This window comes from Rousettus aegyptiacus, unplaced genomic scaffold (genome assembly GCF_014176215.1).
Source record: "Rousettus aegyptiacus isolate mRouAeg1 unplaced genomic scaffold, mRouAeg1.p scaffold_m13_p_16, whole genome shotgun sequence".
NCBI classification, from domain to species: domain Eukaryota; kingdom Metazoa; phylum Chordata; class Mammalia; order Chiroptera; family Pteropodidae; genus Rousettus; species Rousettus aegyptiacus.
This window is the reverse complement of record NW_023416291.1, coordinates 33,155,073-33,177,932: the sequence shown is the minus strand read 5'-3', so window position 1 is coordinate 33,177,932 and position 22,860 is coordinate 33,155,073. Positions and strand designations below refer to the sequence as shown.

At 50.9% G+C, this 22,860-nt stretch overlaps 1 protein-coding gene across 2 annotated transcripts in view; it reads left to right on the top strand.

The window, feature by feature from the left end:
• CARM1 (coactivator associated arginine methyltransferase 1) overlaps positions 1-22,860 on the top strand; it is a 37,348-nt gene that overhangs the window by 13,272 nt on the left and 1,216 nt on the right. The window contains exons 2-15 of one of the 2 annotated variants that reach the window (XM_016153530.2): positions 8,793-8,918; positions 10,742-10,848; positions 11,806-11,910; positions 13,945-14,055; positions 15,149-15,326; positions 17,149-17,239; positions 17,421-17,502; positions 20,914-20,999; positions 21,165-21,254; positions 21,642-21,779; positions 21,865-21,954; positions 22,040-22,152; positions 22,306-22,383; positions 22,669-22,737. In XM_016153530.2, coding sequence (XP_016009016.1) covers positions 8,793-8,918; positions 10,742-10,848; positions 11,806-11,910; positions 13,945-14,055; positions 15,149-15,326; positions 17,149-17,239; positions 17,421-17,502; positions 20,914-20,999; positions 21,165-21,254; positions 21,642-21,779; positions 21,865-21,954; positions 22,040-22,152; positions 22,306-22,383; positions 22,669-22,737 — 1,464 coding nt within the window. The remainder of the gene's footprint in view (positions 1-8,792; positions 8,919-10,741; positions 10,849-11,805; positions 11,911-13,944; positions 14,056-15,148; positions 15,327-17,148; positions 17,240-17,420; positions 17,503-20,913; positions 21,000-21,164; positions 21,255-21,641; positions 21,780-21,864; positions 21,955-22,039; positions 22,153-22,305; positions 22,384-22,668; positions 22,738-22,860) is intronic. The other variant, XM_036233713.1, reaches the window with a different exon arrangement.

Below are 22,860 nucleotides of genomic sequence, written 5' to 3'. Positions count from 1 at the left end.
GTCTAACATCCATAAGGAGAGCTATGGGCTCAGGCGTTGGGATTGTTGGGTTGGGAGTCTGACAAATTGTCCTGGGAATAGATGCCTAGATGTGGGCTGCAGGGTGCTCAGGGTCTGCTCAAGGAGGCCAGGGTGACCTCGTGGTCCTCAGATACCCTGGCGCTGGACAGTTTATGGCAGCAGCTGTTCAGAACGTCTCCGAGGACAGCCCCAGAGCACCCGTTTTTGGTTACAGCTGGAGAGGGAGGCTGGGCTGGGTTAGGATTCCCAGGGTAAGTTTGATCTGGCGACAGTCACGATGGCTGCTCCTGGTCACAAAGTACTTAGTACATTTCTATTACTTTCATTATCTCAGCGAATTCACATCAGGGAGAATTCACCATTTCATTACCATTTCACACATGGGGCTCCTGAGGTCAGGGGTGAAGGCAGGTGGTACTTGGCTGCCAGGCCTCTACCTGGGTTGTATCATCTCACACCTGGGGCTGTGTCATGATCACCACTCGACAAATGAAGACATTGAGGCCCACAGTCACACAGCTGGAGAATGGCAAGTTCAGCCCTGAACCTAAGTCCACCTTGACACCTGTCATTCTAACCATTGTCTTTCTTGGCCTTGCCTGCTGGATGGTCAGAAAGTGACTATTCCCTTTCCTGGCTACTGGGGTGCCATGCCACACAGAGACAGAAGGACATTTCCAGTACCCACAGTTTGGAAACTCAGTTGCTGCTGCCAGTGCAGTGGGGGCTGTGCCTGTGGGAGGTGGGAGGCTCTTCCTGGGTTCGAGGTCTGCATCCCCCAGGGACTGGCTCGGCGTGGATGTCACTACCTCACTGAGGTAGTCTGTAATCTGCATTGTACCCCACCTCGGTGTAATCAGACCTCCGAGTTCCTTTCAGCCCTTCTTAACCCTACCTTCTCGCTGGTGCGCCGTTGGCCTCCCACTAGTGTCTGTGGGCATAGGAGGTCAGGGCCTCTGAGCCTGCACTTGGCACAGGGCAGCTGCAGGCAGGACCTGCCCAGAGCCCTGAGCAGAGGAATACTACTGGGAGCTGGGGAGAGCACCTTGATTTTTCCACACCTCGTCCTCCTCTTCACATAACTCCCTCGTTTACTTGGAATATTTTTCCTTTGGACGGTGAACAGTTTGTATTTTATTTGGCAGCAGGAGGTGGTTTAATAAAAGACGTCACATTTGGACAACTGTTTCTATTCCCCCCGCCCTCCCAAGTCTGCCAAAATAAATAGCTTTAATTATTCCTTGTTTGGTGGCTGGAATAGTTTTCTTGCTAGAGAGGCAAGGACTTGAAATGTGGTCTTTTTGTTATTTTTCCCCTGAGTTGGAGGCTACTCTTCCATCTTGCCTTCCACCTCCCTGTTCTCCATGAGAGAAAGAAGAACTTACCTCTTCCTGCTTGAGGATGGAAAGTACTATGGAAGGAGAGTTTAACGCCAGGCATTTTTTCCCTGTTTTTCTGGGTCCCTCTGATGCAAGTCTGTCCAGCCTAAAGGGCTCAAGGGCCCCTGCTTGTTCTATTACTTTCCATGGAAGTAGGGGTGTGGGGGCAGGGTAAGGACAGTAGGAGCAGGAAGGTTACTATGCAGGGATGCTGAGTGCCCAGTGTCTTTGAGCAGCCAAGTGACCTTTTCCAGGCCATGTGCTAGGTCAGGGCCTAGGTTCCTGGTTCCCAGACTAGCTAGCTGCCTCCTGCATGTAGGGAAGGGGCCCAGCCTCCCCGACTACATGTCCTGGGCCACCGTGCAGGTCAGCATCCACAAGTGTCCTCCACATGCAGAGCCCTGGGGCTGTGCAAGGTGGATATTATATATGGAGCTACCCCGTGATGGGGGTTTGTCCAGGAAGTGCTGGAGGACCTCCAGGAGGAGGTGACAGGGACACTTAGGAAAAAAGAAATGGTTCTTTGGGTCTCAGGAGCCATGGAGGCCAGAGAGAAGGGGGGGCGGGGAAGGCCAGCAGAGCATGACCGGGGAGACAGGGAGGTGTGACAAGGCTGCAGATGTTGGCAGGGGATCATGGGCCCATAAGGAGTTTGGACTTGTTCCAGAAGGCTCCAGGAAACTATGAAGGAGTGTAAGCAAGCAGGAAACCACAGATCAGCTGCATTAGACATTGTGACAGGGAGGTGAGTAGAGGCTTGGCACTGGTTAGTGCCCCTGTGTCTGTTCCTGAGGCCACCAGCTCTTTTGAGGCCCTCCTGGGTGCCAGCCCTGGTATGAGGTGTTGAGCAGAGCATGTTCTTCACATCAGGACCAGGGAGCCCCTTGTGCCTCAAGGTCCCCCAGGTTCTGCTGCCTGGATCCCAGGTGCTGTCCAGGGGCTTGACAAGGAGGTTGGTTGGCTCTGTAGTGGACGGGGAGCAGGCTGCCTATATTCCTCCTAGAGTTGTCCCCTTCCAAGCCTCCTCATTTCCTGGCCAGTAGCTCCTCTTTCAGTTCTGTCCCTGTCATCTGTCTCTCAGGACATGGTTGTGCTTTCTGTGGTTGTGGGAGTAGCCAGACTCCCGAGCTACACATCCACTGGGGCCTCTTGTGACCCCTCAGCAGCCCTCCTACAAATCACCTGTCTTGCTTAGGAGTCTGTTTTGGCAACCTCCCTGGGCTGCAGCCACACTTTCTTGAACGCCCCCATTTTCCCTACTGCGCCCCTTCAAGGAAAATCATTCCCGTTTGTCTCACATTGAACACTTCTGATTACCAAGTGTGTGTGGGGGCAGGGGGTGGGGCTCCCATATACCAAGCTGGGTGTTTTGCTGTTCAACTCAATTCTGACACTACCTACTTGGCGATAGTGTCGGATGCCACAGGTGAAGGGCTAAGTCCCAAAATACTGTTCCCCACTCTCCCTGCATCAGTTGTACATCTGGGTTGTCATCTATGCTTCTGAGCTACTGGCTGTAGATTGGGTTTTCCCATGCCTGCCCCCCCCCCCGCCCCCCAGGGTAGACAGGTCTGCTAGAGCAGCTCATAGAACTCAGGAAAACATTTTACGTGCTAGATTATAGGTTATTTATTATAAGAGGCTATAACTCAGGAACAACAGATGGAAGAGATGCATAGGACAAGGTATGTGAGAAGTGCCATCTCCAGGCCTGCCACTCTCCCCAGGTCACCAGGTGTACAACAGCCTAGAAGTTCTGTACACACGGGCCTTTTGGGTTTTAACGGAGGCTTCATTATTGATTAAATCTTTGGCTGTTGACAGCCATGGGGTGGAGGAGACTGAAAGTTCCAGCCTTCTAATTACTTGGTCATCTCCCCTGGCAACCAGCCCCCACCCTTAGGGGTTTTCCAAAAGTCTGGTCACTAACAAATTCTGTAGGGGTCAAAAGGGGCTTGTTATGAATCACGAAAGACACTTTTATTGTTCTTATCACTTAGGAACTTCCAAGAGTGTTAGGAGCACATATTATAGATTATGATATCACGGCCCCCTTTTCTCTCTGCCTTCCTGTGTTCTATTTCTCCTCATTGGAGAATTTGTTCCCAATCTTTTTCCCAGCCTGGGTCAGGTACCATTTCTAGGTTCTCACAGTGGCCCTGTTCTGCTAGCCTCAGTGCCTGTCATCTGAGGGTCCTCATCACTGCCACCCAGCTCTCCTCACCTCCTCTGGGATGGGGACAGTGTCTCCACTGCTCAGTGTCTGATGAACAAATGAGGAAGTAGGTGGAGAAGGGAGCTCAACGCCCAGCCTCTCTGCACCTGTAGTTCCAGATGCCCCTGTTGGGTTTGTAATAAAGTTTTATTGGCACAAAGCCATGCTTGCTCATTTCCATGCCTGTAGCAGGGTCGAGTTGTAGTAGCAGAGATACAAAGCTGAAAATATTTACTGTCTGGTCCTTTACAGAGAAAGTTGGCTGCCCCCTGCTTTTGGAAGTACTGAGAGGATAGACATCACATTGGTTAGGAGCACAGACCATGAAGTCAGTCATCTGGGCCACTCACTGTGTGACCTTGGGCCAGATACTTAACCTGTCTGAGCCCCTTTCCGTGGCAGTAGCTGCTCACAGGGGCGCTCCAAGGGGTTCATGTAAAGCACAGGAGCAGTGCGAGGCATCTGGAGAGAGCCGTTGTTTGCCAGCAGACGACCTGACGTACCAGCCCCTGCAGGGTGTGGGCAGGCCTCTGGGTCTGGCTCCATGGAAGAAATCTGTGTTGGTGCCATGGATTTGCAGGGCCCTTGCTTCCTTGGGAGCAAGACAGGTGGGGTGGTTTTCTGACCACTGGGGTTTCCCCTGGGCACACCCCATGGCATTGTCTCTGGTAGTTCCAGCCCCTCATCTGTTGGCCCCATAGCTTTAGCAGCACAGACTTGGTAGGTGGGAAGTTAGCCCACAGTGCCCAGCTGGGACCAGGAGCAGGGCACACATTTGTGGCATCAGTGGCATGATTAACATCCCTTTGTCTGGGTTTGACTCCCTTGTACTCCCCGTTCAGATCCTGCCTTGGGAGAGCCACTTGGGAGAAGGTGACTTGGACAGTGGGCCTGATCACAGCTCTGCCAACCTCAGTCAGTGGGACCCCAGCACAGACTCCTGGCCATAGCCCCCTTTGTGTTTTCCCCACTTAAATTGTCACACTGGCCTGCTAGCCCCTTTCCTGCTTCCTGTTCCTCACTTCTCTAGGCCTTGTGCACACAGCCCCCAAATACACTGGCTAATGGAACAAGGATTGTGCTTTCTAGATTGGTTTCCGGAGGTTGGTCATGGAGTTCCTGCCTCTTTTGTGTTTCACCCACTGATGGCTGAATAAAGGATGACTTGAAGGTTCCAGCCTTTGAGTCTGCCAGCAGGCTTCCTAACAGGCGGGACTGTGTCTGTGGGGGACCTAATCGTCATTGTTGGGTCCAGGCTCTGTGAGTTCTGGGCCCTAAGCCCCTTTCCCAGGTGAAGCTTTCCCAGGACACTCTCCCCTTGGGGAGTCGTTAGGGAGCCAGCCTGCCAGACATTCCAGCTGTGCTCCGCCCAGCCACAGGTGACCGTGGGCAGTGGGTGAGCCTGAGCCACATGTGCGGCCAGATGGAGGCACAGTGTCATGTCACCACTTCCGCCTGTCGTTCTAAGGGCCCATTCTAGTTGTGGGGGAGAAGGAGAGGGGAACAGCATGTGCAAAGGCCTGGAGGAGGGTTATGGGGAGGGTTGAGTGTGGCCATGGGGAAAGGACTGGGGAGTGGAAAGTCTGATGAATGCGGGGTACAGGTCATGCAGGGCCTCAACTACCAGTTTGGGAGCTTGGACTTAAGAGGATTTCCAAAGCATGTGGGAATATTGATATTGGATAACCTTTTTTTTTTGGTTTGTCAGATACCAGGAACCTCTGGGCACCTCCTGTGTGCCAGGGGCTGCATAGCAGTGATTCTCACACAAGGCTGATCTCACGGGCTTTGGGTGCCACTGCTATGATGGGAAGGGTCGGGTTGCCCTCAGGCCCAGCCCTCCTGGACGCAGCCAGGCTTCACTTGGCCACAGGTCCTTGTGGTTGCTAGTCCGGCGCCAGGTTGCAGGCGGGGCACCTAAGGCAACTGGTCGGGTTGCCAGGCTGCTTTGTAAACAGGGGTCCTCCCTGCTCTACTTGCTGTCACCCTGCTGCAGCCGACAGATTGCCTTATTTCCTGCCCCAGAAGGGGCATGGGCACGGACACTGTGCCAAGGTTTGTGGTTCGTTTCTGGGACCTGCTGGACTTGGGAGCACCTTGTCTTGGGTCCCCTGTGGGTGCAACGTGGCCGTGAGCCTGCCAGAATGCTCTTCCCTCCTGCCCGTGACAGGAGGTTGGCCGTTGCCCACCCCCCTCCTCCTCCCCCGGAGGGCAGCACCTGGCTCCTGAGGTGTGAGGCAGTTTGGCAGAACCCATTTTATGTCCCTTGGAGCCCCCTCCAGGGCCTGGCCCCTGGCCCAGCGCTCATACTACACAGGAGGAGACTGGCGGTGGCCCCGTGAACACCTGTAGGTCCATCTTACCTATGTTCGCCCATTGGGGATTTTTTTTTTCTATTGAGATAAAATTCATATAAAATAAAACAAACCATTTTAAAGTGTACAATTCAGTGGCATTTAGTACATTCCCAGTATCGTGTAACCGTCACCTCTGTCTAGTTTCAAAACATTTTCTTCAACCCTAAGAAAACCTCGTGTCCATTAAGCAATTATTCCTCATTCTCCTCCTCCCCGTGCCTGGCAACCACCAATTTGCTTTCTGTTTCTTTGGATTTGCCAAGTTGATATTTCATATAAATGGAATCATATATACGTGACCTTTTGTGTCTGGCTTCTTTCACTGGGCATAATGTTTCTGAGGTTCATCCATCTTGTGTCATGGCTTTCATTCCTTTATTTATGGGTGAATAATATTGTCGTATGGATACACACATTTTGTTTATTCATTTGGCATTGAACATTTGAGTTGTTTCTACTTTTTGGCTATTGCGAATAGTACTACTTTGAATATTTTATACAGGTATTTGTTTGAATACCTGCTTTCAGTTCTTTTGAGTATATGTGTGTGTGTGTGTGTGTGTGTGTGTGTATGTGTATGGCTAGGAGTGGGATTGCTGAATCAAATGGTATCTCTGTGTTTAACTTTTTGAAGAATCACTGAACTGTTTCCACAGAGGCTGTGCCATCTTCTGTTCCTACCAAGCAGGGTATGAGGGTTCCAATTTCTCCATTCTTGCCAACACTTGTTATTTTCCCCTCTTTTTCTATTTAGATTGTCTTAGTGGGTGTGAAGTGATATCTCTGTGGTTCTGGTTTGCATTTTCTAATGACTAATGGTGTCTTTCCATGGGCTTGTTGGCCATTTGTATATCTCCTTTGGAGAAATCTGTCTCTTCAAGACCTTTGCCCATTTTTTAATTGAATTGTTTTTATCTTTTATTGTTAAGAGTTCTTTGTATATTCTGGACTCTATCTAGATCCTTATTAGGTATATGATTTGCAAATATTTCTCCCATCCTGTAGGTTGTCCTTTTTTTAAAATGTCTTTTGATGTAGAAAAGTTTTTAATTTTGATGAAGTCCAATTTATGTAGTTTTTACTCTTATATATAGGTCCCATTTGAATTAGGTTTTTATATATGGTGTGAGGTAGTGATCTAACTTCATTTTTTGCATGTGGAGATTCAGTTGTCCCAGCACCATTTCTTGAAGAGACTATTTTCTCCCCCATTGAATGTTCTTGACACCCTTGTTAAAAATCAGTTGACTGTAAATATAAGGGTTTGTTTCCAGACTCTAATTCTGTTCCATTGATCTATGTTTGTCCTTTGGCCAGCAGTATTCCCTTTTGATTACTGTACCTTTATGCTAAGTTTTGAAATCAAGAAATGTGAGTCTTCCAACTTTGTTCTTTTTCAAGACTGTTTTGTTTATTCTGGGTGATGGGGAACATTTTGCCGTATTTGTACTTGTGCTTCTCTCTATACATATAGTTTGTTGTTGATTTTCTGAGCCACTTGAAAGCAAGCTGTAGACATCACGAGAATCCACTCAAAATACTTCCACATGTGTCTTCTAAGAATAAGGGCATTCTTCTACGGAATCCAAATCATTTAAAATGACCATATCTATAATCCATACTGATGTTTCCCCAGTTGTACTTCATAGCTTTCGAAAGTTTTTCCTTCGTTTCCAGTCTAGGGTCATCATACTTGAGATTTGATGGTCACATCTCTTTGGTCTCCCTCCCTCTGGAAGAGTTCCCGCAATTTGTCATCTCCTGACATTGGCCATTTTGAGGAGACTAGGCAGGTTGTATTGTAGACAGCTCCAGGATCTGGCACTTATCTGTTGTCTCTTTGTGATGAGACCAGGGTAAAACTTGTGCCAAGAATGCATAACAGATGCCACATCTGTCCCACTGCATTACACCAGAGCCACAGCATTGTATGGGTTTGTCCTGTTGCTGCTGATGTTGTGTCACTTTTGGGCTGAAGTGGGTGTTACCACGTGCCTGTTGAATATGACTGTCAGTCAGAGTAACAGTTGCAGGCACGTGGATGCAATGCTTCCTGCATGTGTGCTGGGCCCTGTGCCTGGCCCATTTGACAGATGAGAAAACCGAGGCTCAGAGAGGCCGACCTTCCCTCATGACACGCTAAGTGGCATAGGCAGGGCATGAACCTAGGGTGTTTCCTCATAATCAGTAACACCACATAAATGTGAGGAGGAGAGAGCTCAGCTGAAGGAAACAGAGGTGCCACCCAGAGTTCTTATTGACCTCCACTCCAGCTTTGCTCAGCTCTGAAGGCTGATAGTCCTCCATGTCCCCATACCCTGTGTGACATGGAAAGTTAGGACCCTGAATGCCCAATTCCCTCAGCTGGGCCTGGGTGCCCTGGCAGGGTCCTGGGACTCTCTGCCCTGCCAAAGTTGCCTATTTGTTGCTGTGTCTTCCCACCTCAGTGTCTGCTGGATGAACAGGGAGCCTGGCACGAGGACATGCTCCATGTGGGAACATCCTAGGCCAGAATGACCTGCTGGGCTCCATAGCTCCTGGCACCCCCTATCTCAGCCCTGGTTGCCCTGTGGACAGCAGTTCTTTCCCACTGGACAAGCAGTGTCCCCGTGTCCCCACTGCCTGATTGACTGTCATCTTGGCCTTAGCATGGGCTGGGAGGCAAGGCACACAGCAGCGCTTTCAGGGAGGGATTTGTGGCACCTCGGAAGAATCGGGAAATGAAGGAACGGGGTGAGCAACTCAAATAATAGCAGCTAATAGGGAGCCTTGCTCGCTGGCCCTGAGACCTGCTGGCTCACGCCGCCTCTGTCCTCGTAGATGAAGACGTGTGTGTGTTCAAGTGCTCAGTGTCCCGAGAGACAGAGTGCAGCCGCGTGGGCAAGCAGTCCTTCATCATCACCCTGGGCTGCAACAGCGTCCTCATCCAGTTCGCCACACCCAGCGGTAGGTGTCCCTTCTGTCCCGGTGGCACACAGAGCTCCCAGAGCCAGAGGGCCTTAGGCTTTGGGCCGTGGCACCCAGGCCTGGAGCCTAGTTAAGTCATGGACCATCCATCCTTCCCAGCGAAGGCTCTGTTGCCATTCAGAAATGTCCCCAGTCAGAGCATGTTCTCACTGCCCGGAATGCTCTGCCCTGCATGCTCCCTCCGTGGCTCCTTTGGGTTTTTCTGGGCTCAGCTAATATGTCCCCTCCTCTGAGAGGCCTTCCTGACTGCCCAGCTGGGCTGCACTCCTGGCTTCTCGGAGGAGCCCAGCAGCTGGGGTCTGGGGCCCTCCACGAGATGAGGCAGGCGGGGCTCTATTCTGAGCACCGAGGGAAGCCACTGGAGAGGTCTAAGCAGAACTGTGGGCAGGGGGAGGCGGGGGTGGGGTGCAGGGACACACAAGCAGATACATGAGGCTCCTGAGGAGAGTTTGTGGTGGCTCTGGGTTGGGACAGCAGAGGCGGTAGGACCACCCCCCACCGTCAGGGCTGGAGACTGCCTGAAGGTCCAGCAACAGGGATTGGTCACTGCAGAGCAGAAGTTAGTAGGTTTAGTGGGTGGTACAGGGGCTAGGACGGGAGAGGCCACCTGCCCATTGCCACCTCCAGCTCCTGGGAGCCCCCTCACTTGGCACAGTACCACCTTGTGGGGACTTCTCACAGCCTAGATCAGCCTCTTGGCTTCAGAGCTGCCACCTGCAGAGGAGGCCCGCGCGGGGGGGGGGGGGAGCAGCCAGGTGGTCCCCCGCCCCCCGCACCGCCCCCCCCCCCCCCGCGGAAGCATTCTTATGCCCCACACTTCCTTTCCTTTCTTATATACATAAAAATTTCTAATTCATTGTTAAAAAGAAAATGAGTTAGAGAAAACACCCTCAGCAATAACCTTTTAGAGGTGGTGTTTTCAACTCTTCTAGTCTCTTTCTACTCTGTGGATATTTGTATTTTACTTTTTTCCCTTTTCAATCCTATTAGTTTTTAAATTGTGGTAAAGTAGATATAACAAAGAATTTACCACTTTAACCCTTTTTGAGTGTTCAGTGGCATTAAACACACTCACATTGTGCAAACATCCCCACCATTCGTCTCCAAGACTTTCTCATCTTCCCAAACTGAAATGCTGTCCACATCACACTGATTTCCCCCCCCACCTCCAGTCCCTGGCATTCACTGTGTTACTTTCTGTCTGCAATTTTGTTTTGTTTTGTTTTTTTTTGACTTGATACAATTTAGCAGGCATTTTGTATGTTAATAAATATAGTTCATTTAAAAGGCTACATAACATCCTGTCCTGCAGATTCGTGGTGGTCAGACGTGGTGATCAGTTGTCTGACGTGCTTTTCTGTGTCCACTGGGGTCCATCTAGTCCTCCATTATGGGACATTGAGGGTGGCGTCCCTTATGTTTACTGCCATGCACAGAAACTGCTGTGCACCACTCGTAGTTATTTGCTGGGGCCAAGCCCAGAAATCTGATCCCTGGGTCAGCAGGCTTGTGTCCTGCAAAGGTTCTGACCACCCTGCCCTTCAGTGAGGCAGCGCCAGGTCCACTGCCACCAGCTCACCACAGATTGTGGGACATCTGTCATTTTGTTTCAGCCACCAAGTGGCAATCTTGGCTACCCTTCTTTTCCTTAAGTTTCAACATTGTTTTTGGAAAAAAGAAATCGCCAAGTCATACACGCACAACAGGAAAGTCGGGGCATGCAGCTAGGCAGAAGGCGAGCGGCCCATCTGAACTTTCCCACTCCTGAGACGGCTGGGCATGACCTGGCTTCCCCCTTCCAGATTTCTCTTCCTTCTACAACATCCTGAAGACCTGCCGGGGCCACACCCTGGAGCGGTCGGTGTTCAGCGAGCGGACAGAGGAGTCCTCCGCCGTGCAGTATTTCCAGGTGGGTACATGCCAACCCTGGCCAGACTGCCACCACCTGATGGGCCCGAGAGGCTGTGCAGCACAGAACAGGCCCACCTGGGTTCGCGTCCTGGCTCTGCCCCTTACTAAGCCACATAACCTTGGGCAGGTTTCCTCCGCTCGTTGGCCTCAGTTTCTTCATCCGTGAGACGGAGTTGCCAGGGCCTGCTTAGGAGGGTTGCTGGAAGGACTTGATTGCAGGTGACATTCAGGCTTTTATGAGTTTTATGAGTTCTGATGGTGCAGTTAAAATATACTGACCGTGTAGGCCACTCCAGGCACTGGTCCAAGCGCTTCCACAACGTACGGAAGCACTTGAGCCCTCCCAACAACTCTAGGAGGTAAGTACTGTTATTGTCCCCATTTTGCAGATGAGAAAACTGAGGCTCAGAGAGGTTATGTGACTTGCTCCAAGTCACACAGCTATTATGCAACAGAGCCAAGATGGGAAGCCAGGCCTGCCTGATGCCAAAGCCTGTGCTCCTGCCCAGGTGCCACGCTGCCTCCCGATCGCCCGTTGTCTTACAGAGAGACCCTGCAGCACCTCACCTGCCTGGCGCTCTGAGTCCTAGGGTTCTGTTTGATCTCTGCTTCTTTGGAGCCCCTAAGATGGGGCAGGCGGCCCCTGATCCCAGAACCCTGCCTGTGTCAAATCTTGAGTTTTCCTGGTGGCTTCCAGGTCCAGGTGGCATCTAGCTGTGTCCTTCAGCCACAGTGATGGTGGCAGTGTCCCTTCTTGGGGCTGCCTCTGGCTTCCCGTTCCCTCTCTTGGAGCAGCCAGTAGCTGCCGGTGGGGTCCGGGCCAGCAGAGAGGATTCAACCTCCCTCTGGAGGTTTGTGCCCAAGGTGGGCGGGCCCTCCTCTGTGGAGGGCCTGCCAGGGCCTTGGCCATTTGTGCTGCTGCATGCCTTGTGCCATTGTCGTGTCTCTGTTCCAGTTTTATGGCTACCTGTCCCAGCAGCAGAACATGATGCAGGACTACGTGCGGACGGGCACCTACCAGCGTGCGATCCTGCAGAATCACACAGACTTCAAGGACAAAGTAAGCAGCTGCCCTGCCTCCCTCCTCCCTGCGCCTCATGCCCCTCCCCTCAGGCTCCCAGCCTGCCTCACCTTGGCAGTTGCCTCTCTTTTTTCTTCATTCATGGATTTTGTCTTTAACTTTTTTGGATCACAAAAGCCAAATCTACTTTTCATCAAGGAACCCATTGCATGCAATATAGACATGAGAAGCCTCTGTCATTTCCTTCCGGAACAACCACTGCCCAATTTTTCCCATGCATGTACTAGCATATATATTTTATAGTTATTTAAGCTTTTTAAAATATATATATATATAAATAGGATTTTATATATATATATATATATATATATATATATATATATATATATATATATGATTGTGTTTCACTACAAAATAATTTTTCCTCACCTAATGGTATGTCTTGGGACATACTCCCAAGAATGTAGTATAATTTACTAGTTATTTCCATGGTTCCTTTTAAGATCTTTTTAATAATACCAAGTAGTGGATAGTGAGTCCTCAATGTCACTGATAGATTCTGCTACTTTAAGCAAAATAACATATGAGAAAACCAGTTGTATGGTAGGTAGGCTAATTGATATAAATAAGAGTCAGGTTCCTACTGTGTCTTATCAACATAATGAATGACAGAATGGCATCAAATAAAGTGACCTTATGTGAGGATGTGCTGTGCACTCATTAAAAAGAGGGAGAGCAGTATAGAGTATCTGTGTTCAGAAGTGAAAATTTATTTTCTTCTCTCCCCTTTTGAACCAAATGGGAGCTTGTGTTTTTCCCGACACATATCTTTGGGGCCTCTCAGCATGGTCCTTAACGTCTGCCTCATCCATGACCTTGGTGATGCCCCCAGCACTGCCGAGGATTCCCTCAGAACACTGAGGCCCCTGGACCCCAGGGCCTGAGCTCCACAGCCTGGGAAGGGGTTGTCTTGCACATGGCAGCATGCCTCTTGGGGCTGCTGGTATGTGCTGTGTTGGAGCGATGCTTGGGGCCTGGGTAGCACATGCTTCCTCGACAAAGTCCCTTCCAGCTTTCCCAGGACGGAGATCCATTTTTGGTTCATCCAGAACTCTGAGAGTCACCTCAAGGCCCTTCCACCCCACCCATCTCAGTGCCCCTTTTGGGCCTCACTCTGTGCCAACTGCCATGCTCTGAGCAATTCTGCTTTAGAGTGCACCAGGAACTGTTACCCTGAGTCCGCTGATGCAGACGCAGTCAGACAAACCCAGGATGAGGGATGATCCCACACACTAACCTGGGCTCTTCCAAGAGCCCACGCCCTGGGACCAGCAGCCTTTGAAAGGACCGCAGCCGGCCCCAGGGCTTGGACAGCTCACCTGTCCCAGCCTAGCCAGTGGCTGCTTCTCTGGGCCAGCATCAGCCTGCAAACAGGAGATAGTACCATCAACACCCTCAATACCCCCTGTACTGCTTTATCCCCTGCAAGGGCTGCAGAGGCCCCAGAAGAATACCTTTCAGGTGCCAAGCCAGTGTCTGGGGTGGTGCACAGCACTCAGCCCTGCTGATTCACAGGCCGTGGAGCCCATGGGGTTGGGGCCAAGTAAGCTTCCCTCAGGGGCTCCTCCCAGGGTTCGGAAATCCCCCTTGGGGCCTGGGGTCAGGGGCTGCCTCCTCCTGCCTGCTGCAGGGCTCAGAGGTGTCCTCGCCTGGTGACCACTCATTCCCCGAGAAACTCTGGGCTCACTCGTGATAGCCAGGTATCCACCATGCTGCGTAGACAGTTGACAACCCAGCTAGTCCTTGAATTGGGGTCTGAGAGCATGTGATAGTCTTAACATCTTAGCTATCTTCAGAAATCTTCATATCCAGCACCTGGGCTCCCGTGTGCTCCAGGCAACTCAGAAACCAAGCTGTGGGCAGCTGGCCCACACTTTGGGAGGCAGGCTTGCAGAGCCCAGGGTACACTCAGTGGTGTGGGTCTATAGGGAGCCAGAGCCTGGTGATGTGCACATCATTCTGATCACTATCACGTCACTAGTGTCTTGTTCTCACTGATCCCTCTTCCCTCAGATTGTTCTTGATGTTGGCTGTGGCTCTGGGATCTTGTCGTTTTTCGCCGCCCAAGCTGGAGCCAGGAAGATCTATGCGGTGGAGGCCAGCACCATGGCCCAGCATGCTGAGGTTAGCAGTCCACTGGGACTCCATCCTGTTCTTGCCCTTCAGCTCTGCCTGCTCCAGCCTGGGGAAGGTGGCCCTGCCACGAGCCCCCAGGAGACCTGACCTTCAGATCCAAGGGAACCTGGGGATATTACTTCTCTCCTTTGGTCTCTTTTTCTGAAACCAGTTGCTTGTTGGAGGGACAGACTTGCTGGACCTGAGGTGGAATCCCCTCCATGACTGATGGTCACCCCCTGGATTTAGGGGCAGTTTGGGGCCTTGCTTCAGGGGACTGTGCAGTCACGCAGACCAGGGTGGGATCCCAACCCTGGTGAGCGGCCTGCCTTTCTGAACCCACTTCCCACATCTTTAAAATATGTGTAACAACAGCGTTTCATTTCATTAGTGTTATCATTTTTTTGGTTTCTCTTTTTGCACTGAAACCTTCATTCATAAGGTTTAAAATTAGGAGCCACAAAAGGGTGAACAGTGAGGGGGCTTCCCTCTCCACCCCTACCCTCAGCTGCCAGCCCCTCCCCAGAGGGGAAGGAACATGTCTGCAAACTCAGAGCTATTGGGTGGGGCGAGCATGTGCTGCTCCTCCACCCATCCAGCACTGGCACGAGTGGTAGCGACCCACCATCTCACACCTGCTCTGCTCCTTCACAGTGTGCCTGCAACTATGTCATCATGGAGACCTTTCTTTCTCTTTCTCGTGGCCACAGAGCATTCCTTTGCCTGGATGGCCCACTGTTTGTTTAGACTGTTACCCCACTTAGGGTACCCCCTGGGCCTTGCAGCACAGAGATGCTGTACTGAAGTCCTCATGCACGTGTCACCTCTCCTATGTGCGATCATGTCTGTAGGACAAATTCCTAGCACCGGAATCGCTGGGGTGGAGGGCGTGTCCCAGTTTAGCTCTGGTAGCTGTGGCAAAGCCTGTCATCCCCATTTCTCTTCCCATCAAGCAGTCATCCTCAGGGGGTGAGGGGCGACATCAGGGTACCATGAGCTATAGCAGGGAAGGCCCTGAGGGAGAGCTGGTGCTATGGCTGATGGCAGCCAGAGTTAGGGTGCTGCTGAGGCTGCATGTAGACGGAGGCCCTCCCGCCCACAGGTCTTGGTGAAGAGTAACCACCTCACTGAGCGCATCATCGTCATCCCTGGGAAGGTGGAAGAGGTCTCCCTCCCCGAGCAGGTGGACATTATCATCTCGGAGCCCATGGGCTACATGCTCTTCAATGAGCGCATGCTCGAGAGCTACCTCCATGCCAAGAAGTACCTGAGGCCTGGCGGTGAGTGTCCCTGCTGGCTCTGGGCCTGGAGGCCGGGGTCACGCCCACTGGAGTTCTTTTGGGGAGCGCCTAGCTCTTGCTCAGTCAGCATAATGGTGGTTCAGCTCCCTGCTGACCTATGTTGGTGTCCTGGGGTGCTAAGGGCATCTGGGCTTTTGCCCCACCCCCACCATGCTGGCTGTGGCATAGGAACCCCAGGACCCAGACATCTATCTGCCCAGTCTGCCTGGCCAGAGTATGCAGGGCCCACCCTCCAGTCCCCTGAGAACCTCCAGGCAGTCTTTTCTATCTTGTGCTCTGGTGTTGCAGGGACAATGGCCGGGAACTGGTAGCTGCAGAATGTGTTCTGGGGTCTGTGTGTAGTGGGGGTAGCTGTCTGGTATGCCCATCTGTGGCTTCCTGTTTGTGTTGCTGTGCCTGTCTGGCCATGCTCCTGGTCATTGGGTCACTCTTTATACCTGTCCATTTGTGTCCCTGGGGGTCTGTTCCTGGCCCTGAATGTCCACTAGTGTGTCTGTTTTTAAGTTCAGGTTGTGTACTTTTTAGTACTTCTGTACAAGCAAGGGGTTGTATCTGTGTGCGAGTGGCATGGGAGGACCTGACCAGGACAGTGGGGTGGGAAGCAGTGCAGTGGCAGCCCTATTGCAGACGGGTGGGTTGGTTTGTTGGGAAGCGTCCACCTCCGGCCTCTGGCTTTCGGTCCAGAATGCAAGGACCTGCCTCAGACTCTGCTTCTGGCGGTGGGAGGTGACTGCCATTTCCCACAGCTGTGACCTCTGTCTCAAGTCCCAGATGTGAGTGTGGGAAACCAGGCTGCCTAGTGGGATTGTCTGGACTTGCTTTCCTCCCATTCTTCCATTTTGGTGGCTAAGTGTACTGGGAGTGGTGGCCCCAGCGTATGGCTATCCCAGGAAGCTCTTTGGGGGGATTGGAAGGAGCCGGCTCCCCAGCTGCATGCTTTTAGGTACCTACAGGGCCAGGATACTTTCCCATGATGCCCTAGGGGCTAGCAGATTCCTCTGGGGTAGGTGACTCAGCGAGTGGCCTCTGGACCAGAATGGAACATCTCCCCTCCCCTACCCCAGCCCGATCCTTATTAGCACCTAGGCCCCTTCCCCCACATAGAGGAAGGAGGGAGGCCCACATCTGGAGGCCAGGTGATGAGGGAGTCCTGTCCCTCTGTGCTGCTGGCCCTGATTCATTTGTTCCTTGAGTCATGCAGATGGAGGATCTTGTCCCCTTCCCATTTCTGGCCAAGGGCCAGACCAGGGGAGCCAAACTGCCCTCCCTGCCAGCACTTGTGCAGTCCCAGCACTGGGGATTCAGCTGACCGCCTCCACCCCCACCCACCCCCCCAGTCTCTGGCCTCAGCTGAGGCCCTGACAGCGTAGCCTGGGTCTCAGCCTTGTCCTGTCCAGAGCACTTTGTCTTGCTGTCCCTGGCTGCATGTCCATGGATGACAGTCCTAAGATGCACTGCTGGCTTGTGGAGCAGGGCCCTGGAGGCCTGTCCGCATCCTGGGCACCACTTGCTTACTTCTTAGGCTCCGGAAGGTGCTTTCCTGTCTCCCAGCCTAGTAATGGGACATAAGGACAAACCCTCTTGCCTCTCTAGCTGGCTGTCCAGGTTTAGCAATACAGTGCATGTCAAGTGCTTACCATGGCCACTGGCAGAGTAGGTACCCAGGACCTCTGTGTCGCAGGAATGAGGCATGGATGAGGCTGGGAAGGTCCAGGATTGGGGGTCCTGGGGCTGTTTGGAGGCTCTGCCAGGCCCTCAAGAGTGTCCCACCATGACGCCAGCACTGCTTCCTGCCTCCCAGGAAACATGTTCCCTACCATTGGTGACGTCCACCTTGCGCCCTTCACGGATGAACAACTCTACATGGAGCAGTTTACCAAGGCCAACTTCTGGTGAGCGTGCCCTGCATAGGTCATTCCTTCTCAGGGATGCTCTGCCTCTTTTTTTGCTCATTCTCAGCAGGACCTGAAAGACTTGGGCTGGACAAGGGTCAGCTGGGAAAGAAGGCAGGCTGCCCACCTGCCTCTTTTGCTGCTGGTAACCTTGCCATGGCGGGGCGGGGACTTTCTGCAGGTACCAGCCATCTTTCCATGGAGTGGACCTGTCGGCCCTCCGAGGCGCTGCTGTGGACGAGTACTTCCGGCAGCCTGTGGTGGTGAGTGGGGCGCCTAGGGTGCTATTGCAGTTAGCACTGGGCTTGGCCCCCTCTGGGATAATGGGAATGGGGCGTGGGCTTTCCTGTCAGGCCTTATGCAAGCCTGCAGCCTGAACGAAGCCACTTACCTTCTCAGCTCTCACTTCAGCCCCTGCACAGAGCTCTCTCAGAGCTGTTGCGAACAAAGTGGCAATGCATACAGAGTGCATAGGAAGCATGCAATACAGGTGAACTGTTAAGTGAATTGATCCTTGGTGTACTGATTTTATTTGATTGATTTTCATTAGAGATTTTTGAACTGATTATATAGACCCACAGTTCACAAATTAGGAAAGTATAAAAACAAAAAACCTCCCCACTTCTGTCCCAAGACACGCAGTTCTTCCTATAAGCAAACAGTATTTCTTGTATATCTTTCCAGAAGTTTTATACAAATGTACATATACATATATATATATTTAAATCTTTTTTTCTCAGAAAATATATAGCATAATCAACATACTGTTCTGTCTTACTTTCTCTGTGGTCAGAGAACATATACTCTATGATTTTACTTCTTTGAAATTTGTTGCAAGTTGCTGTATGTGGTTTTTTTTTTGTTTATGTTCTATGTGTACTTGAGAAAAATTTATATTAACCACTTATTTTATTACTGTCAAGTCACATCTGTTAATCATTTGGTCAAATCTCTGTCTAGTGATTTTCTGATCTGCTTTTCCCATTTATTACTGATTGTAGATTTACTTTTCCATTTAGTTCTGATAGGTCTTGCTTTATATCTTAAAGACACTACATTATTAGGTGTGTACAGGTTTAGGACTGTTATATCTTCCTGTTGGATTGATCCTTTTGTCATTATTAAAAGTATCTCAAGTGGTATTGCCTTAAAGTCTATTTTTTTCTGACATAGTTCAGCTACTCTGGCTTTATATTGGTTAATCTTTGTACAATATATATTTTTTCGTCCTTCTACTTGCAACCTTTTGGTGTTAGTATTTAAGGTTTGTCTTATGTAAGTAGTGTAATTTGGGTCTTATTTTTTAACCAGATGTTTTCTTTTAATTAGACTGTTTAGACCATTGAAATTTAATGTAATTACTGTCCTTTAGGGGTATAAATATCATTTAACTATTTTTCTATTGTTTCTTTTTAACTCTTGCCTTCTTTTGTTTTAATATGGTATATAGTATTGTTTTTCCCTTTTGATGTCTTTCACTACTTTTGAGAGACCTTTGGGCAGTATCTCTTTACATGCTTAACTCCACACCATTCTTTTTTCTTCCAAGATTCTAATGACATGTACATTAGACCTTTTCACCATGTCTCAGATGATTTTACACTCTTCTGTATTTCCATCCTTTTTTCTCTCAATTGCTTCATTTTTGTATATTCTACCGGTTCATCTTCCAGTTCCAGTCCTCTCTTTACTATGTCTAATCTTATTTTCTAATTCTTAATTTTAGTTCTAGAATTTTATTTTGCGTATTTTTTATTTCAGTTCTCTGAAATTCTCTATACTTTTACTTTTTTTTTTCTTGGTAAGTGTATATCCATTGTTTTGTTTCTTCTCTTGGTTTTTGGTTCTCATCCATCAGTCCTATCTCTTGGTGCCTGGTCATCAGATGCCAGAATGAAAAATTATAGAGGTTCTGGGTGATGTTTTTGCTTCCAAGGGTTTGTTTTTCTTCAGGCAGCTAGCCATATGGACAGATCACCTTGGTCCTATCATGTATTTGAGATATTTGGTGGCTGCTTTTCCAACTCTACTTGGCTGGTATGTTTCCTAATTTCCCTATAGGGCAGCAGTTCTCAAAAATTTTGGTCTCAGGACCTCTAACATTCTTAAAAATAGAGAATCCAAAAGAAATTTGTTAATGTGCCTTATATCTATTGATATACTGTCAATGTCTATTGGTATTAAAAACTTAAGCCCAGGAAATTTAAAAATATGTATCCATTTAAAAAGGGAAAAAAAAAAAACAGTAAAATCATTACCCGTTAACATAAGTAGCATTTTCAAGAAAAAAACTACGTCCAAAACTTTTCAGCAAGAATAGTGGCGTTTTTAATTTGCAAATCTCTTGATGTCTGGCTTAACAGAAGACAGTTGGATTGTGCTTCCTCATTCCTCTGTTGTGATATTACAGGTGAGCAAACGAATGAAAGAGGCAGAGAATATCCGAGTCTTAATAGTTTTGACCTTGATGCTCTGGAAGGGACCACACTTTGAGAACCACTGCTTTTAGGGCATAGCCTTCAGTGGGCTCAGTGGTCCTGTTCACAGGGCCCCTCGCCTAAGCTTCCCAGCACCAGATATGCTGCTGAACCTTTCCTTAGTATGTTAGTGTCTCAGAAGTGGCTTTCTGCTTGGTTTCTTGGCCTCTAACCCCCATCTCACAACTCAGGAATTGGCAAATGCTACAAAGTCAAATCATATGGTGAACACCCACCTCACAGTCCCACATTTCCCTTTTCTTTAGCACGTTGGCCCCTTGAGTCCCAGCTGCATTGGCAACCCTGAGCCCCCACCTTGCTTTCCCCGCCCAAGGAGGCTACTGAAATGTCCCATCCCAAGGGGAAAAGGCGCAGGCTAGAAAGCATCTCCCTTCTTTCTAGGATCTTGGTCCCCAAAGCCGTGGCTCCTGCAGTCTCTCTCCAGTGCTTTCAAACAACTGTTTTATTTGGCTCATAGTTTTTGGGAAGAGTGTTAGTCTGATAGAAAATCTCCATTGTAGTTGGGAATGGACATCACCACAGTTCTCTAACTTACTTTTTCATGGACTTGCTTAACACTTTATCTCAGAGATTGTTCCCCGTATGTTTACAAAGAGCTTCTTCATTCTTTTTCATGTCCGCACAGCCTTGTATGGATGGGCCAGCATTGGTTTAATTAGATGATTTCCAGTGTCGCTACTTTAATTACATGCGTGAGTTTGTACATGTGTACACACGTAGGTTGAACTGGAGGTAGAACAGCCAGGTCTTTAATGTATATCAACACATGTCATTTTAAGAGCTGTCATCTAATTGTCCCCCATAATGTACCAATTCATCTTTCCCCAGCATATCTAAGAAGGGCAAACTCGTTTGAGCTGAATGGCATAGAGCAGCAGTCCTCAACCTTTTTGGCACGAGACTGGTGCTGCTCTGAGAGTCTAATGCCTGATGATCTGAGATAGAGCTGAGGCAGTGATGCTAATGCTGGGGAGCGGCAGCAAATACAGATAAAGCTTTGCTCACTGCCTGCTGTGCAGCCCAGTTCTTAACAGGCCACAGACTGCTACCAGTCCACAGCCCAGGGGTTGGGGACCCCTGGGCTAAGCTGTATGTAGTCAGGCTCAGGGAGAGAGACAGGATTCCCCTGCTTCACTGCCCGAGCCTGAAGCCAGGTCACCCTGTGGTCTCTCCCAGGATACATTTGACATCCGGATCCTGATGGCCAAGTCTGTGAAGTACACGGTGAACTTCTTAGAAGCCAAAGAAGGGGATTTGCACAGGTACCAGCCCCTATGCCCCTTCTCCTGGGTCACTACTGGCTCCCACAGACATTCAACTGTACAGGTGGGCAGAACCAGGTCTGGGACTCTGCACCTGCCAACCCCTCTTCTCTCCTGGCAGCCCCTGTTCAGCTTCCCCAGCAATCACTGCCTTTTGCCTTCCAGGATAGAAATCCCATTCAAATTCCACATGCTGCATTCTGGGCTGGTTCACGGTCTGGCTTTCTGGTTTGATGTCGCGTTCATTGGCTCCATGTGAGTGCAACAGAGCAGAGCCTGCTGTCCTAGCCCCCGGGACCTGCCTGCAGTTGTGATCCCCAGGCCTGGCTGGTTTGGAAGCTGAGCTGGGGACCCCTCCAGGTTCCTGTCCCTTCCAAATGGCAGTGAGAGATTGCCTTTGACTAGAGGGAGGGGAGTGTGTCTACCTTGTTGAGTGACTGTCCTTCATGGGATGTGTGCCAGGGTGGATGGAAGCCCCATGGCTGTGGTCCCCTTGTGTGTGTTATGTGTGGGTGTGTAGCGGCCTGTGTGCCCAGCCTGTCTTAGCTCCAGGGCCCTGGGGGCAGACACCTGAGGAGAGCTCAAGGTGCACAGGGTAGTGGTTCCAGCCCATTCAAGTACGTGCCTGTCCCTGCTTGGCAGAATGACCGTGTGGCTGTCGACAGCCCCAACAGAGCCCCTGACCCACTGGTACCAGGTCCGGTGCCTGTTCCAGTCACCACTGTTTGCCAAGGCCGGGGACACGCTCTCAGGGACATGTCTGCTTATTGCCAACAAAAGGTATGAACTGCCACCGGGGGGTAAGGGAGGCAAAGCTCCCATTACCCAGCTCTCTCATGGCCACCCTCCCTGGCCCTCTCCACAGACAGAGCTATGACATCAGTATTGTGGCCCAGGTAGACCAGACAGGCTCCAAATCCAGTAACCTCCTGGATCTGAAGAACCCCTTCTTCAGGTAGGGTGGGCACTTGGCCTGCATCGGGGGCACCTTCCAGGCCCACAGCCCCTCTGCCCTGCCCACGGGTCCGTGTCTGCTGCAGGTACACAGGCACGACGCCCTCGCCCCCGCCTGGCTCTCACTACACGTCCCCCTCAGAGAACATGTGGAATACAGGCAGCACGTACAACCTCAGCAGTGGGATGGCCGTGGCTGGTGAGCAGTCACCCCTGTGCTGCTGGGGTGGGTGGCAGGGTCATTTCTTGGTCACACCTGCCAGAGCTCCCTGGGCAAAGCTGGCAGTTCTGGCTTCTTGCACTCCGCACAGGACACTGTCCCCACCCCTGACATCTCCCTCTCTGGGCACAGGGATGCCGACTGCCTATGACCTGAGCAGTGTTATCGCTGGTGGCTCCAGTGTGGGCCACAACAACCTGATTCCTTTAGGTAAGTGTCCCCCAGACTGGGTGCTGTGGGGGAAGGCTGCCAAGGACGGCCCACGTGCTTGGACCTTCTGTATCAGCATTGCTGTTGTCACCTTTTCCTCTCTTACTGGGGCTCCTGGCTGAGGTCCTCCATTCTTCTCTACCTCGCTCTGTCACCGCTGTGTCCACCCTCCCTGCACCCTGGTGTGAAACTGCAAGTGGGAGGGCCCACTGCGGGCAGAACATGGGCAGGGGCCAGCCGGGGGCGGTGACATCGTCTCCCTTCCTTCCTCCCTCTGCTGCGCAGCCAACACGGGGATTGTCAATCACACCCACTCCCGGATGGGCTCCATAATGAGCACAGGGATTGTCCAAGGTAATGGAGGGAGCAGGTCCTGTGGGAGTGAACCCTATGACCATTGGGTGGCCCACCTGCCCTCTCGCCTGCTCTGTCTCTCCCTCTGACTCTGCTGTGGGGCTGGGCGGGCAAGGGGGCCGA